The 16,857-nt window shown below is 48.6% G+C and overlaps 1 protein-coding gene across 9 annotated transcripts in view; it reads right to left on the reverse strand.

Annotated features, from left to right (window-relative positions):
* The window catches only part of LOC117232309 (uncharacterized protein CG43867), a 98,634-nt gene that overhangs the window by 33,469 nt on the left and 48,308 nt on the right, over positions 1 to 16,857 (reverse strand). Inside the window, exons 1-2 of one of the 9 annotated variants that reach the window (XM_033491629.1) lie at positions 7,643 to 8,281; positions 2,777 to 2,918 (exon numbers count right to left, since the gene is read on the reverse strand). The exons of 7 other annotated variants lie outside the window; for them this stretch is intronic. In XM_033491629.1, coding sequence (XP_033347520.1) covers positions 2,777 to 2,851 — 75 coding nt within the window. In that variant the 5' untranslated portion in view covers positions 2,852 to 2,918; positions 7,643 to 8,281. Of the gene's footprint in view, positions 1 to 2,776; positions 3,080 to 7,642; positions 8,282 to 16,857 lie in introns of those variants that run through there. One more of the 9 variants, XM_033491630.1, reaches the window with a different exon arrangement.

Consider the following 16,857-nt stretch of genomic DNA (forward strand, 5'->3'; position numbering starts at 1 on the left):
AATTTTTACTCTCTTCCGCTTTGTCGAACGTCCTAGCGTCTCGTTTCGACGTTGCGTTCTCTTTATGAATGCCAAAGATCTTCCTTTCAGCAACTCGAGAAACCTTTCCGTTCTATCGAACGAAGATCTTCGAGGAATGATCCTCGTTATGGAAAATTTATTCGCGATTCTGTGTAGCATGATTTCCACGGTTTATAAATCGTATCAAGATCGCAAACAAAAGTATTACGTTCGTACAAACTGGCAACAGCTTGTAACGTTTTGTAAACAGGCGCGGACGCCAACGTTGCCCGATCAAAGTTCAAAAAATCGCGTTAACACGGCCGTATTTTACGCACGAATGTGACGTTAATGGATCTCTTTGAACCTTGTTTAATCTTTCTCTGGGCGGGAAAAAAGCAAAAAAGGAGGAAACGCGTCGCGGGGATGGTTAATTCGTTCTTTTTAGCGTCAATTACTCGGTCGCCGACGATTTTTCCCGCGCACTCCAATGAATTGCACGCGCGTCGAAGTAATGAAAAATAAAGGGGCGAAGTCGCAGCCTTAACAAACGCCAATTAAAATGAAAATAGCCACGACGTAGCAGCGAACCTCGCGGAACAAACCGGCTCAGGTCGAGGAGAGGGCGGTTTATAATTTCGCCGTGCTTTTCCGCGGCCATCGGGCATGAATGTTTCATGAGCTCCGCTGAAAACGTTCAAATCAGAAACAGCTGCCGCCGAGGAAAAGATCAACCGTGTCGCGACCCGTGAAACGTCCAGGTGAAAAATGTGGTTGTAACCGTAGGAGAAAAGAAGAGGCAGAACCGTCCAAAAAATTTGTAAATTATCCTGCCTTCGAATTTCGTCGTATTTTACGCGACTCGAACAAGATGAAGATTCGAAGATCGAGTACCGATGGTCGACGAGGAAATCTACCAAAACGGAAAAAAGGGGGGGAGGGGAGGGAAAGAGAGTCGAGAAAGAAAAAGTCAGCGAAAGAGATTGAATCTATCGTGCAGAAGCGAATAAAGCTTTGCCGTTCGGCAGACGTTCTATCTTTGCGGAATCTGTCGCGCGACAGCTTTGCCCGATCATCGGGAGCTTTTGCTTTTTTCCCTCCTCTTGCCTTCCTAACTCGACTAAAAGCAGAAAAATGCAGAACGCGCGGAGACAGCTGGTGGCGAGCGAAAAAAGGCAGCTAATACGCTGGCACGAACGCTCACGTGAAAATCAGCGCGACCGTTTGACGTGGAAAATCGTCAAAGGGGAACGACAACTTTCCCCTGTGCTACATTAAAGCTACATTACTGCAGCTACGCGAACCGAGCTTTTTCCTCCTCTCCTGGTCTCGTTCACTCCAGGCTCTCTTGTTCTCCATCGCATCGAGCAAAGCCAAAGCTAGAGAGGAGAGCCGGAGAGGAGAGCACGCCGTGTGAAACGCGCCGGAGAGAGAAGCGTTCGTCCAGCGGACGTACTAGGGAGAAGTCGGGTAAAAAGGAAAGAAAGGAGAACGCAACTCGTTTAAAGAGACTTTTTCCTTCGTGGCAAACGCGGCCACTGCGCTTCGTCATCGATAAATCCGTATTCTCCGTCTCGATCTAAGATTGTCTGCTGACCGAACATTGAAAATTCAAGAAGATTGAAGTTGATTAAAGATTATCTACGGCAATGTGGGGGATGTCTTAATACATCGGATAACATCGCAGGTAGTTTCTACGCTCTAAGAACAGACCGAACTTTGTTTTCTTAGCATACATTCGTGATTTATGACTACTCCAGTATCAATATTAGCGTTCGTCAGATTCTACACGAAGTTAGTTATTACATTGGCAAAATGGGTATAACCCTGTCGGAGCTCGCGTTTTGCTTTCGAACTCCACCTGTCCATGGCTATCGTACGTCAAAACATCAGGTTACAACGGATCACCGTGCAGCGGGGCGATTTAGCTAAACGGGAGAAAGTTGGTGGCGTTCTCGGAGCCACCGGCTCGCTTCCTGAATCAATAATTCCTAAAGGGTACTTCCTCGTTTTCGTTCCATCGGATTCCGCTTATTTGTCCACACCCACTCGACCCAGAGACAGAGTGAGCGAGAGAGAGAGAGAGAACACGAGAAGAGCGACACCAGTCTGTTTGCTCCCCTTTTGCCACCGGCAAAGAAAGAAAGAAAACGAGACAGGGGGGGGGGGGGCGTATCGTTTTCACCGACATTCGGTCGACGCTGTTCTTTTCGACCGCGAGGGGTGAAATTATGGCGGGTCGCGTGGAAAAAACGCGACACGAGAGTCCTCGATAGTCCTCGATGGGCGAGGGGGACTTTCTGCTGAATTGACCATTAGCGCGGTTATTAGGAGGGCCAAGGGGGGTCCGTGTACATGCATGTATATGTATTATATACATACACGTACGCTAGGAGGAGGAAGGCTTTAGAATCGTTAAAGCGCTTACGCTAGAAAGGCTGACTCTCTTTCTCTCGCTCTGCGGCACACATGCGTGCGGGATAGTCGCTAAGTGGTCCATTCAGCGCTGCCTAACGGAATACATTACAGGAAGTAGCAGTTAAAAAACCTTTTCCCCCGGCAACCCCCACTGCCTGTGCGTCTTTGGACCCACGGGACGTAGAGTAATTCTTGCTCGTTAAGCCGAGTTATTATATCTTCCTAATCTGTATTACGATGGCACGCGTTTGGCTGGACACAGAGGTACGTTCGAGCACGAGCAGAGAAACGGCGGTCAACGTAAACTAGGGGAAAAGCTGGTGTTACATAGAGTCGAAAGTTGTTGGAAAGTTGTTACCTTGCGGAGCATCTCCTCGAGCGACTCCATGTCCAGGGCGGAGTTGTTGTTCTCCGTACGTACGGGCTGAACCATTTGTCACAGTTTGTCGTCGCAGTTGGCCGCTTTCTGATCGCACTGTTCACTCGCGCGTCACTAGTTCCTTTGGAGGAAACTCACTCTTGACCATCGGCGTTCGACGCGAAGCAGAAACGAGCGGAACACGGAATATCGAAACCACGCCTCGTATCGAGCACGATCCAAACACGATTTCTATCGTTTGCTATTCAATGCCACTCGACGATCCATCTGCGATGATTTCTACTCGACGATCGAGAGAATCTCGATCGTACTTTCCTAACCTGGAGAAGATAACGACCGCCGCTAGGAATTCTAGGAAGCTTTCGAGAAGGCAGAAGAACAAAAGAATCGAACCGTAGTTCGCTAGAACTAATTCCTTTTACCACAAAGGAGCATTACATCTACCGTCCAAGGGGGCCGTAATTTCTACTTAAAGTTTCCATCGTGCTTCCGATCTTGGAAGCTCGTCAAGAACCCCTTCGAGTCTTTAAAATGCTTCAACGACCGCTTTGAGCGTTCAAAAATTGTTCGTAACAGCCGAACGAACGAGACCGAGAAACTGGGAGAAGGATTGGTAAAAAGGAGGGAAGGAAAGAGGCGGGAAGAAGACGGTTTCAGGCGGTCTCCTATTTTAACCGGCATATAAATTACGAACGGTGAGTCGACCGAAGGAGACGGAAAAAGAGAAAGAGAGGGAAAGAAATCGTTCTTGTCTTTTTGGTGGTGCTTTCGAGCTTTTCGTCGTGGAAACATAGCAAAACAATGAAAGAAAAACTGGCTATGGGGGCAAACGACGAGCATCGCGAGAGCATCGCGCGACGACGTACGCGTCGAGGGTGTTGGCGCGCACGAATCGACTATTTTCGGGCGGAGGATATTTTTAAGCCCCGTTTGGAGCACGAACGACCGATTTCCAAGGAGAAAGAAGCTCGTTTCCCGCCCCCGTGCCTCACGTCGAATAAACCAAGAGGGGGACACGCAGTCGACGACCGTCACGGCCGATCGAGAAAGAAAACGCATCGGATGTGTGCCGTCTTCTTTGCCTCTTTGTATCTTCTTTTTGGTCTCTGTTCGCCGGGGAACATCGCTCGCACCCAACTAATTAAGCCTGGCCATTGAAAAACGCGCCACAGAGTTTTCTTGCCGTCTGTTTTTCGTCCGAATCTCCGCGAGTTAGGTTATTTTACCTCGTCGTGATTTCCTTCGAGTTACCGCGATTCTCCAACTATGTTTATTATCGCAAGAAACGTATCGATTCGTTCGTCAGAGCAACGAATGGGAAATTCTAATCTAACAATCTGGATACTACACGCGTATACTTGCTCTTTCGTACTACTACGCGCGTTTGACGAGGATTATTAGAAAACTCTTCTCCACAATTTCGTAATTTTTAGCTGACGTTGCACGTCCGAGTGGCTACGAGACACATAAACTACACGCTGACTCGAATCCGCAGCGAACGATCTTAAGAGCAACGCGTGATCTTAGTGACAATTTTATTGGCTCTACCTGGCAGATTAAAAGCGAGTCAGCGATCGAGAGACGTTAACCGCTTCTCGCTTGGAAATTCAAGCAAGGCGCGTTACCAACTCGCAGGAGACGAAACGCGAATCGAAAGGCAGTTATTTGGTCGTATTATCCGGCACGTTGGCTCTTCCCTACAGTTATACGAGTTTCAGGTAGTTTCGGCATTTTTACAACAACGGATATCGCTTGGACAGGAGGGTGTTACGGCCTATCGGTAAAACGGCGAGCCTTGTCGCCTTTTCTCGAGAAGCACCACTAAAAAGAAGAAAAGAAAAAAAAAGTTTCGTCGTAAAGCCGATTTAATAAAACTGCGACAACCTGACTCGCGTCACAGTCCCTTATTAATTCTCTCGAGCGGACGACCGACGAGCATTCGTTCGATTCTTCGAGCAACCGTGATACGAAGGTTTCGTTAATTACCACGGGAACGCGTCAACGAAGATGCCTTCGCCGGTTAATTTCCCGCGAGAGACGGTACCGCGACACGATCGATTCAATTTTTCAGAACGATAGGTCCGACCGGAACGGAAATCACTCGGATGATTCATTCGCCTTGATGTTCCATTTGCCCGACGACTTTTAATCATTTCGCACGAATGACAACAATTTACGATTGGAAAAGAAATTCTTGGCGGTTGGATGCCGCGTTCCCAATGTTCGATGTTTGAGCAGCGCTCGTTAATTCGCGGACAGGCCCGAAGTACGGGTCAAAGCGGAGTTGCTCCTAGGGGCATTTAATTACCAAACACGCTAGCTCGACAGGGTGCTCCGCAAACACGTAAATACGCGGCCGTTCGTCCAGCTTTCGTTTATTTTCGAATGGAGACCGACGGGTTAATGTATTCCTCTACCTCCGCAAAGGGTGGAAATTTCGCGATGCGCCGCGGAACTGCTTCCTTTTGCTTCCTCTAATTGCGCCCTTTTGCAAACTTTCTCTTTCCGTCTGGTGTTTTCTCGGGTACATCGAATCCTGGAAAATCGATATCGCTGTTTGCGAAACAGGCATCGATCCTGTAGAAAGGCGCGCGGATCGACTCGCGTTAGAAAGGTCAGCAGCCCGGACTTTTCACTCCATTAATCGCGAACAATCGACGGATCGGTCGGATCTCGCGGCGCTTCCGTCGATTCGCCGGTTACGAGAGCACGGTTCGTCGACGTATAATAAATGGATAGACACGGTGAAAGGCGCGTCAAAAACGATCGAGGACGAGAGGCGATTTCGCTAAACCTATGTTTCTTTTTGTCGATTTATCGCGCGTTCCACGAGAGATGAAGCAGGCCCGTGTGCTTCGCCACTCTCTTTCCAACTTGCGCCTCTTCTTCTCTCGAGTTTTTCCACGTGTCTCTGTCCGCCGTGCGATCGACCGATGTTCGTTCGAGCTCTCGACACGAACCGAGCCGACGCGTTTTATCTCGACTCTGTGATCAAAGCTTAATTGAAAAAGGGCCGAGCCCATCGCCACCCTACCGTCACCCTACCACCAGCATCGCAGCCGAATGGAAACTGATACCGACCAAATACGATCGACAATGCAGCCTTTTACCTCTCTTTCGGCGCGTACAACTTCGGTATTCGCGAGCTACTCGGCTAAATCGACAGATTAAATGCCGGGGACAAAGAGCGAGAGAGAACGCAACGGGGAAATGGAGAATGGTTGTGCAACCGCCCAGCCACGTCCAAGGTAATTCTCAATGGCGACCGCGTAATTCCGATATTATCCGCGATTAAACGCCGCCTGTCTTCATTTTTCGTGTATCTCGATGGACCCGGGTCTTTGTCTACTTCTGCTATGTGCTCCGACCGTTCTATCTATTAACTCTGCAACTCCCTATATTCCAGCGATTCTATCGAGACGTACGATTTATCGGAGGTAACCAGATAATATAGCGCGTTGTTTCTTTCATGAACGTTTAAACCGCTGTTGTACCCTTTATTACCGATTTAAAAAGCTCGTACAAACGAATCGATAGAGCGCAACACCTGTCGTGACACGGAAAAGGAATAAAGGTTCATCCGGGCGCGAAACGCATTCCAAAGGACAGCGATGACAAAAGGAGCTGATGCTCGGTTGCACCCGTTCACGGATCCACGGGCCAGGGTCGTCGAAAGAGACGTTGGCTCAGCACACGATCGCTCAAGCACCTTGCTAATTGGCTAGGAACTTGAGCCGAGACCGATTAATTACCAGCGCGAAAAGATCCCTTGATTTTTCTCGCTCGGCCGTGAGCCGTTTACCTGCTAATTAGTATCGTCGGCTACGAGGGCTGCTAATTATCTTAGCGGCTGGCGGCGCGACGCGTGTCACAGTCGTCGAGAGAGCGGATTCGAATACTCGTGTCGATCGACCCTTTCAGCCTGGAGAACCTGTCGACCGTTTGCCACCTGCCATTCGATCGCGTTTCATGCTACTCGATGACACTCCACTACGATTTGTTCCATCGAGAACGACAAAAAGCCTGCTTGAAAAAGTTAACGCAGTCGGTGTAAAAAAAGGGAAAGGAAGTTAAACGTACAAAGGATCCGAAAACGAAAAAAAGTTATATGGCTGTTCGCTATCAACCTCTCGACTTCGCGGAACAAAACTCGTTCGACGTCATAAACGAAAAGTGCAAAGACACTCGACAGAGATCGAGACTACTTTAACATCCCCTTTCTCCCAAACTACATCGATACGAGACAAAACCGATACTTCCTCGATTCCACGTTACCCTCCGTAATGGATCCTTCCATAAAAACACGTAACTCTATAAACAGGTTTTCCGGAGCAGCCCTCGTGAAGCTGGCTGTTCACCGGTAACGGCGAAATATACTCGAGATGCGAATAATTCATCGAATCGCGGGTAACGTCCCGTATAGTCGGTAAACGGATGAATAAACGATGGGGAAAAATGGTGCTCGATACAGAGCGGATGTCGTGCCGTAGCGTCCGCGCGAATCGTAGGTTCGCGTCGCGTCGCGTCGACGTGTCGATTCGCTCGTTATTAAGCCGGTCGCGTGCGCGCTCTCTTCTGGTTTTCGCGCCTCGAACACAACGCGAATCCCCACGCGTCGTTATCGTAACTTCATTAACCATGCGTTAACGAAACCCGTTTAATTATGCCGGCGGGCTCGCGGCGGTCGGACAGCGATTTTTTTAATTAAAAACCGCGTCATCGATCGACCGACGCGAGCTCTCGTCGTCGGTGTGCAAGGGCGGAGAAAAACAAGGACGAAGGTAAACGCGTGTGTGCGCGCACGGTAATAACGAGAGAATCGCGGCGACAATTAATTACCCTTACCGGTGGTGTCTTACGATCGTCATTTCACGGGCCGATTAAGCCGCGCCAGCGAATAAAAGCGAATTAAACCGCCGCACTTTCCTCGATAACGGCCTACCGAACGACTCGCAGTCGAATGTCTTCTATCGACCGATATCCGCCTCTTTTCCTTTTACAAATTCCACTGAACGTTCGATTAATCGACGCGGGATATCAGTTCACCCTCGATATCCGACTCGTAAAGCAGGTACTTGGAAATCCTTTCACCGATAATCGAGTTCCGAGCAGTCCATCCGAGTCATCCTACGGTTGGTCCCAGAACGGTCGACGATCGTCGGACAGTTTTTGCTCGCCTAATTCCACCACCTTCTCTACTTGGAATGCGTTGTCGGATGTCGTCAGCTCGTGTCACTGAGTATCGAGGGAGAGGGGCGAAGAACGTGACGCGTCGCGGCAAGGCCGGCCGGAAATGTCCATCGCGAGTCACGGAAGCGTCAGCGTGCCACGGAAGCGTCAACGTACCAGAAGAGGAGTCGAACAGAGAGGGTCGGAAATAGAGTGGGGATGATCGCGTGTCTCGCAAAGCGATGATCGATCGAACGACAACGAGAGCGTGCTGCTCCGGTCGCGGTTCACGGGCCACTGAGAGGGAACTTGTGTTCTAGCGTCCAAGTTGTGCTCCGAGCCACCGAAGAGACAGAGGGAGCGACAGAGAGGAAGAGAGCGTGCCGTACGTCACATGCGCGTTGTAACCCCAAACAAAAATGCCGGCTATCCTCGTTCCACCTGGCCGAACCCGGTGTCTGCCGTGTTCTCTGCCTCGCTGCTTCTCCACCGTGAACAACAATAACAACAGCACGCGCGCCGCACGGGGATGCGGCGGATCACTGCAGAATACGGAATCGGGAGTTCTGCCAAACTGTGCCCGCAACCTCTCCTGCCCTCCTACACGCTGCCGCGTCGCCTTCCCTTCTTTCCTCTGTCTCTCTTGTATCGCGCTGACAGCCGCTCGTAATCACCTTTTTCACGCGACTGCGGCAACTCTTGCTTCGCCCACTGTGCACGAGCTTAACTCCCACTTTCGCTGCTTCGGCAAGGGGTTACGTAACGGATAGGTTAACCGAGTATCGGGATCGTTGGGAAGGTGGGACGGTGACATAGGATCTGGATGCTCGATTGCGTAATACGTGTGTGCGCGCTTTTTCGCGATAAGGACCAGATCCTTTCGAATAGGTAGATTCCAACAGAGTTCGACAAAGACTGTTTGACACAGTCTAACTTGGGGTAGGTCGGTCCGCGTGAATCTACCGCGGTCAACAGATAGTTGGAACGTAGGTCTACCTTGACCGAAATAGTAGTTGCGGAGGGATATTGAAAAATGGTCGATAGATGTAACCTGTAGACGCGAAATACGTGTCCGGAGACGCGACGCCTTGCATCCAAATCGGAAGTCGCGGTGGATTTCTATTTAACCGAGCTTCGATCGACCGATCTAGATACGATGCTGATAAACAGATATGCGAACAACTACCTTGCACAGCCAGTTCCAAAATGTATCGTTTATTCGGCATTGGGACTCACCTGTAACAAAGAGAAAGCAAATTTCTACGTTAGCGCGTGGATTCGTTGGAAGCTTGAAAAACGCACTTGAAAAAGTCCCCTCGCTTTCGACGAAATCTCGTCTCCCCTTTAAAACGCTCGGGGAGAACCACGCGTCGAACGATGTTTCGTCGGCGCCGTATCACGTAACGTTATTGTTCCGACGCGCGTCACCGCAAGAAACCGATAGCGGAAGCGAACACGAGTACCGAGACGCGTTTGATATTCGGCGCGCGGGTTAGACAGCACGGAAACGTGGCCAGGATGCGAGCAACCAGCTGGAAGCCGGGATATCTCGGCTCTTGGTCATCCGCGTGTCATCACGGACGACTCGTAGTGACGTCGTTTTACGGTTGACATCGACGACCGTCACTGACGGGACGCATATAACCAGGTTTACGCGCGACCAGCACGACTCGTTGCGCTTCCCGCCGTAATTGCCTGGAATTCGAGCAACGCTATTTTCGATCCGAAATTTCCTTCTTTCTGCTTTACAAGATTTAATCGTTACGGAACGGTGGATCCAACGATGATGATCTTTTGGATATTACCTCGAGGGGAGAAGATCGTGCTCGGCAGAAAGGTAAATTGATTTTAAGTGGTTCGAGCGTGGGTGGGTTTGATGGTTTTGGCAAGTTTTTATTTGCCATGCTGGGGTGAGGTTTAGAGGCTCGTGAAACTGTAGAAACTACCAGCCAGGTTTTAATTGCGCAATTTGGAATGTTTTTATGGGTGCTTGAAGGGTGTTTGGGTGGAATTCGACTGAACGAGAAGATGGGTGCTAATTAATTACGAAGAGAGTTTTAAAACGCGTCGAACGAATGAAGTTTCGAGCAAGTATACCGTCGAATAAACGATTCAACGAGGCTCGAAAACTTCTTTAACCGTTTTTGTATTTTCCGAACGACTCTTAAGAAGAACGATAAAGATACAGACAAGGGGAGAAGGAACGAGAGAGTTTAATCCCTCGAAGAGGATTCATTGTCTGTCAGTCGATCGGCTCCGCAGACGCTTGGAAACTTTCTTTCGAGTCTCTTGTTCTCGATGATCGTTCGATCACCGTCCCTAGTACATAACGAAGAAACACGGCTCGTTTAGATTTCCAAACGCGTCCGCAGATCCAAGAATAAGACGTGTCGGTTGGCTCGGCTTAACAGGATAACCGATTTAATTTCCCTCGACCTCAGCTGAACGAATGAAATATGTGCGAATCTCTTAATCGCGGAAAGGTTTAACGAGATCCGTAGACGTCGTAAATTCTCCCTTATTTCCAAATTAACCGAGCAGGCACGAGTATGCTTTTATTTGCGCGAGACGAACGCGCGTCCACGTTCAAACTGACCGCCGACAATATTTTCTGTCTACTGGCGTGGCCGCGTCTTGCCAGGCCGAGGCACGCAGCAACTGGGCCGGAAGTGGCTATTACGCGCGGGGAAAATTAAGTCTCGCGCATAATCGAGCTGCAGCTCGACGAATCCATCGTGCTTCTCGTCTTCTCTGTTCGTAGCGCGTTAATTTCCGATTGGATACGGTGAATAGATGTTCGATCTTTTGGATCGCTGAACCGAAACTGTAATTCGCAACCCTTCGCTCGCAGGACGGCGTATCCATCGATCGATCTGCACTGGCTCCTCTGCTTTAATCCTGGCGTAGAAACAACAGAGCTGCGTTGTTCAACCATGACAGATAGAACGATGTAAACAAAGAAACGTGTAAACAACTAGATAAATAAAAACGCAAGCAAGCGAAAATGTAAATAAATAAAGACGTCAACGAATAAACAGGAGGAAGAACAAACATTTTAGAATAAATCGTTGCGAGATGCTCGTCCAAGCACGAAACGTAGAAACTACAGGAACACAAGAGAACGAACGCCAGAATTGTAGGGAACCAATCATTCGGGTTCCTGAGCACTGTTCCATCAATTTCTTCCTAATCCTAAGATCTGGAACGGTTGTCGTGCACAGAAACGTTCATCATACCAGAGAATCACAATGTAATACACTTTCTTCCGCTTTAACAGAGACCAGGATCTCGATCCTTGTCTCTTGCAGACCAACTTCTACCGCCCACGTGTTCTATGCGATCTCCGAAAGCGCGCTTCGAGTGCCTGGAAAGATGATTAATCGATCCGATCGGTTAATTAACCGATGCGGTTTCATTAGAGGGGCTACCGGTGACCGACGGCTATGCCGGGAATTTTCGCGAAATTCTCCACCGACTCCAGAGCGCAGTTCGTGCTATGAATTTTGAGAGGCGATCCGGCCGCGCCCACGCGTCGTCCCGCATCAACGACGAGCGTTTTTTTCAATTACTCGACCGCCCAGGCGACCGGCGACGTCGTAATTATCGCCGACAACTTTGCAACTGGGTCAGGACCGTAGCTTAATCGCGGATCAACGACGTTCTCCTTGCGTGGCTGGTCGCGAGCGAAAGAATTTCTGCGTTGGACGACGGAGAATTCCATCGAGCCAGCCACGTTACCGTTCCGACCAGCTCTCCAGAGCTGCGCGTTCTTAGGTCACTTTTATCAAACGATTTTCATCTCTTATCATCAGCGCGAGAGACAAAGGAAACTTTCGTCTGGAATCCAACGCTAATGGACGTTTTCCCCAAGTTATCAACGTCATTCGGCAGTCGAGTGCTCTTCAACAAGGCGGGGCAGGGGAGCAAGAAACGACGAGGCAAAAGAGGAAGCTGCGTATTTTCCCGTAGGCCACTGCTAATAGACTCATCAACTGGGCTACTTAGCGGAACCCAGGGTCGGGAACAGACTCGTGGTTGCGGTAGACGATCTATATCGAGTGATCGATACACACCGTGCAACTCGTGCAATAGCGAAAATCGATGAATTCGCGCCGGCAATAGCGTCGACCGCCAACAACAGCTTAAAAGGAGACCCTGTAATGCCTTAGAACGAACCTTCCTGCCATTTTTTACACCGCCGTGTCTCCGAAAGTTTTTCACGGCGGCGGTGCAGGAATGGAAGCTGAATAGAACGACAAAAGGCGACCGGGACCAATAAATTTCGATTCATCGGCGCGGCATTCGAAGTTCGGCAGCGTCTAAGGCACGCAAATAGAGGCTAAATCGTTTTCACCGGAGCTTCGAAAGGATAGGAAGCCTGGTAGCGCCCTTTTAAAGTCGACGTAAGTGGATTTTCGGCCAAAATCAGCGATAAACTTGTCGACGTCCCCGCCCCTTCTCAGCCGGTTCGCGAACAAAATCAATATTTAATTCTGCCAACTTTTCCCGCTGCCTGATAACCGGATGAACGAAGAATGGAGCGGTAAACAGGAAGGAAGGAAGAAAAGAAAGAACGAGGTTGTGGAAAACGGAAGGAGAAAGGGGGGCCGCTCGATGGGGAAGCGGAAGTTCGATAAGACGTACCGAAAACCGTCAACCAGAAATCTATCGTCTTACGATTGTACGTTCACGGGTGAATTTTTTCACCAAACGTTCTTCTTACTTTCGTTTTTTATTTTCTTTTATTTTTTATTTTTAGGGCGCATGGTACATCGAAAACATGTTTGCGCGAGGTGTATCGATTTAACTTCTGCGAGATTAAATATTGCATTTTGGCAAGAACTTGCCAGTGCGATTAAAACAAGGTGGAAACTTTGGTGGAACAACGGGAGACTGATATAATTAGCAGCGCGCCAATAACCTTTGCACCGGCACCGTTGAACGTTTAACGCGCGACGTGGAACGAGGCAGAGCGTGATTTCAAAATCTCACGGCATAATTATCGGAATGTAAATGCTGCATAATGTAGTTCCATTTAGTTCGATAATTGGTAAATGCACGGAGGCGAGGCGCACCGGTCGCGGCGGCTTTAATTAAATTTTCGCCTAGCCTCGCCAGATCGGCCAAGTGCTGAAAACGATACGCTTCCGACACCGTAAAAAATGTCCGATCACGTTGTTCCTCTTTATCCTTCACGGATCCAATTTTATTCTTCCTTGAACAAATACCAATTTCCACCGAAATTTCCAACAAACTCGGACTTTCGAAAATGAGAAACCAGCTACGCTTAGGCTCGATTTAGGGCCGATTTTATACTTCCAACGATACGAACTGTACATCGGGGACCATAGCGTTCTTGTAATTATCACAATTTCAATAAAAATAAATTGCCAGTCAGAACGAGGCCACGTACTTCCATTTAGATGCCAGGAAACATTTCACGAAGAATCCTGTGGCCTCGCGAGAAACGTGTCCGAAAGCAGCTATAAATTGTCAGGGAAGAAGAACGATATATCTAGTCGAAACTGCGGCGAGGGTTCGGAGCTAACCCTACGCACGGTCAAACAAGTCCCAGGAACCGATAGGCGTGCGCGTGATGAAATTTAATAACGCTGCCGTGTCCGTCTTACAAACGAGCCCGATTAATTCCTCGGATAAGGCTAATCATCGCGGCGATCGTAGCGAGCAAAACGTTCGCGTCTAGCGCGAGGCTCGGTTACCCCGCATCCCTGTAAACGCAAATCTAACGAGTCGAATCGGAGGGGGAGATGAGAAAGAGAGACGGTCGATAAGGAGTGCAGATAAGCTTCGAACGCGGCGGCGATTTTTTCCCAGGCAGCAGATAAGCCGGATATTCCGGGGGCCTCGAGTTTCCCCCCACGAAGGGTGCGCGGACGTTGTCGTGGAAAATTCGGTCGCGAAACACAGCCCGTAAATTGGCCGTTTGTCAGTGCGTCTATGGTCGACACACCTACGTAAGGGTCTATGGGCCTGTGTAGTCGGGGAAATAGTTTTCTGTCTGCGTATAGGCCAACCAATGATGCGACGATAAATCATCGGCCGTTGTACGACCAGTAGTATACGTGCCGTCATTGATTTCCCTCCGCCGACACGCGCACCGGTTGCGTCTCGCGATTTATCGCGACCGTTATTGTTCTGTCAGCTCGTGATCGCTGAATTCTCGGGAAATTCGTGTTAGAATAAATACGCAAAGTTGATAGGGCATTATTAGAACTAAAGGATTTCGAGGAATTCGAGGTATTTAAAGCCGAGTGGATTTCAAGCGAGTACGAGCGTACTCGGAACGGACTGACTCATTGGCTGATTGATCGAAATCAGCCAGATTACGCGGGCTAATGGTTTAAGCATCCCTCGAGCCGGTTCTGCACTAATGTAACGCTCTACAATACCAAGTTACGACGTCGTTGCTCGATCAACTAATTTTCATGACGGAGACTCGGCCAGCCTCGCGTGGCTCGTTTACGTACGAACAATCTTCGGTCTAATACGTTGGCTTAACGTCTCGCAGTATTTTCAAATACCGCGACCTATTCCTTGGAAGCTTAGAAATTGTTCAATCTGTCGTTAATAACGAGAAACCTAAATATTTCGAATGCTTGTCGAAAAATGTCACCAAAATCATGGTCAATGAGCTTTTAATTACGCGAAGTGTGTAGAATTTCACTACGATCGGTCTGAGTAGGTCGTTAGACGGGCTCATCGAGTACGTCCTTCGGCTTGTAATCTCCGCGAGAGGTCTGAACAGGTATAACGAGGAACCAGCGAGGAGTACGGCGAAATCGATAGAATTAATGACTCCGCGGCTATATAACCGGGTAATATTATCCCTCGCATGGTCGGGCTGCGCGCGGGATCGCGCGTTTCCACGGGCTTGTTATTCCCGCCCGACTTCCGCTCGATCGATCCTCCTTGACGATTCCTCGAGAGTCTCGCGCCCGTTCACCCCTTTCGTCGCGAAAAACCTACCTCTATAGGCGTCTCTAGACGCTGCATGCCCGCAAAAAGCTATCCCGATGGCTCTGTTTTCGTTCCGGGATCGTTGGGAATTGCCCTGAAAGATTAATCGAGTTCTCCAAGACGAAACGCGTAGCGTAAAGCTTCCAGCGATGTTTTGTCTACCGTATCAGCCAGCTAGCCAGCTACCTAACAAGCCTTTAAGTGAACGATCGTTTCAACTTTCGACGTTATTTGGAAACGGGCGAGTCTGCTCAAAGAGATCGACGATCGAGTCTGCTCAAAGAGATCGACGATCGAGTACATACAGCAGATTATAGAAGAAAAGATCGACGCGTTTCATCGTGGAAGAGAAAAGCCTGTGTTTCATTGAGGATCCGATGGGAAACTCATCGAGTGGCGGACTAATCAGTCTCGTATCTTGGAAGAATTCTTCTAAAGGATCGGTGATTAGCGTTGAAACTCGCGGTGATCCTATCGTTCCGATGAAAATCTTCCAACGCATCAATCTCCGAACGCGAGAAACGAGAAAAAGAAGGAAAAGGAGGAAGAGAAAGATGGAGATAAAAAGAAGGAAAGCGCCGACAAAAACTCGACCGCCATCGGAGATGAGAGACGGTGTAATCAACGCGTTACATTCGACAGCGATTCTAAAACGCGACTCGACAGGGAAGAATACAGCTCGGTAATTTATATTTCTGGTGCGCGGATGTGGCGCACAGGGCCACGAATGGGACAAACAAAAGCGACGTGTAAATAACGAGAACGCTGATGCTTTCCCAGCCACCGGATGATCGTCATTGTTTCAGCTACAGGTACTTCTCGTTGTTCGCGAGATGGCCGACGAGAGTAGGGGGTGTGGGGCCACTCCCATTTACCCGTTTTCGTTCGCTCACGATTCCTCGATTACAATGCCTCGCGAGCTTTCCAGCAGCATTAACGGAACACTGCAGCCGTGTGCGTTTTATTGCGGTTCGCATTAACAATTTAACGTGCAGGAATTGAAGCTGCCATATGGAAAGCGTTCACCATCCTAAGTGAATAATTGGAACGCAAATGGTCTGATCGCTGTCGGCTTCTTCTACATTTACGGAGTGAAGCAAGAGTACGGTACGAACTTGTTTATACGAATTTGTCAAGGTACAAATAGTTTACACAGAACCTCGATTAACTGGCTAGATCGGGTGACAAACAGTCAAGATAAATCGAGGTTCAACGGGTAATCACGGGACCAGGGAAAATAAGCGAGACTGTGTTTTCTGCGCTACGATAACCTTGATATTTCTCGGCATGTATTCTTTTTTATGATATAATCGTTCTTTCTTTTTCATTTATTATTGCAAGGAAGAAAAATATTTGGTCGGTCGGATTACTAGACAGGGATTCGAGCTTGGATCTTCAGCTGGCCAGGAAGATGCTTCCTCGATTAAGTTACCCAGGCTGTCGGCTAATACTTTCATTCTAAATTCTTAGATTGTTTACTGAACGGCTGCTTACGTGATAGAATTATTTAGAATGTAATAATATATATTTTCAATTTTGCATTTACAGGTGCCTCTTGAGAGATGTTAAACTCTCTGTTAAGTTAGGTATGTCGTCTTGTTGCCCCAAATACTAAAGAGCAAAATCGGAGCACCTTCTTTACGATTAAGTTCATCTTCTACAAGTCCACCGCCGGCATCATTTTATATAGCAGCGATCATATCTGCATCGGCGATGTGCGAATTATTAGCCACTTTCTTATCTTAACTCACAACTAATAATTTTTATAGATTAATCTCTCCTCTCTACATCTCCAATGGTAGATTCACCTGCACCGAAATCAAGAATCGTCGATTTCAGTGACTCAACCGAATCTATTCTTGTAATACATAATATAATATAACAGTAATAATAACTGTCGGTACTCGGATGGT

This window comes from Bombus vosnesenskii, unplaced genomic scaffold (genome assembly GCF_011952255.1).
Source record: "Bombus vosnesenskii isolate JDL3184/JDL3185 unplaced genomic scaffold, Bvos_JDL3184-5_v1.1 scf7180000013285, whole genome shotgun sequence".
NCBI lineage: Eukaryota > Metazoa > Arthropoda > Insecta > Hymenoptera > Apidae > Bombus > Bombus vosnesenskii.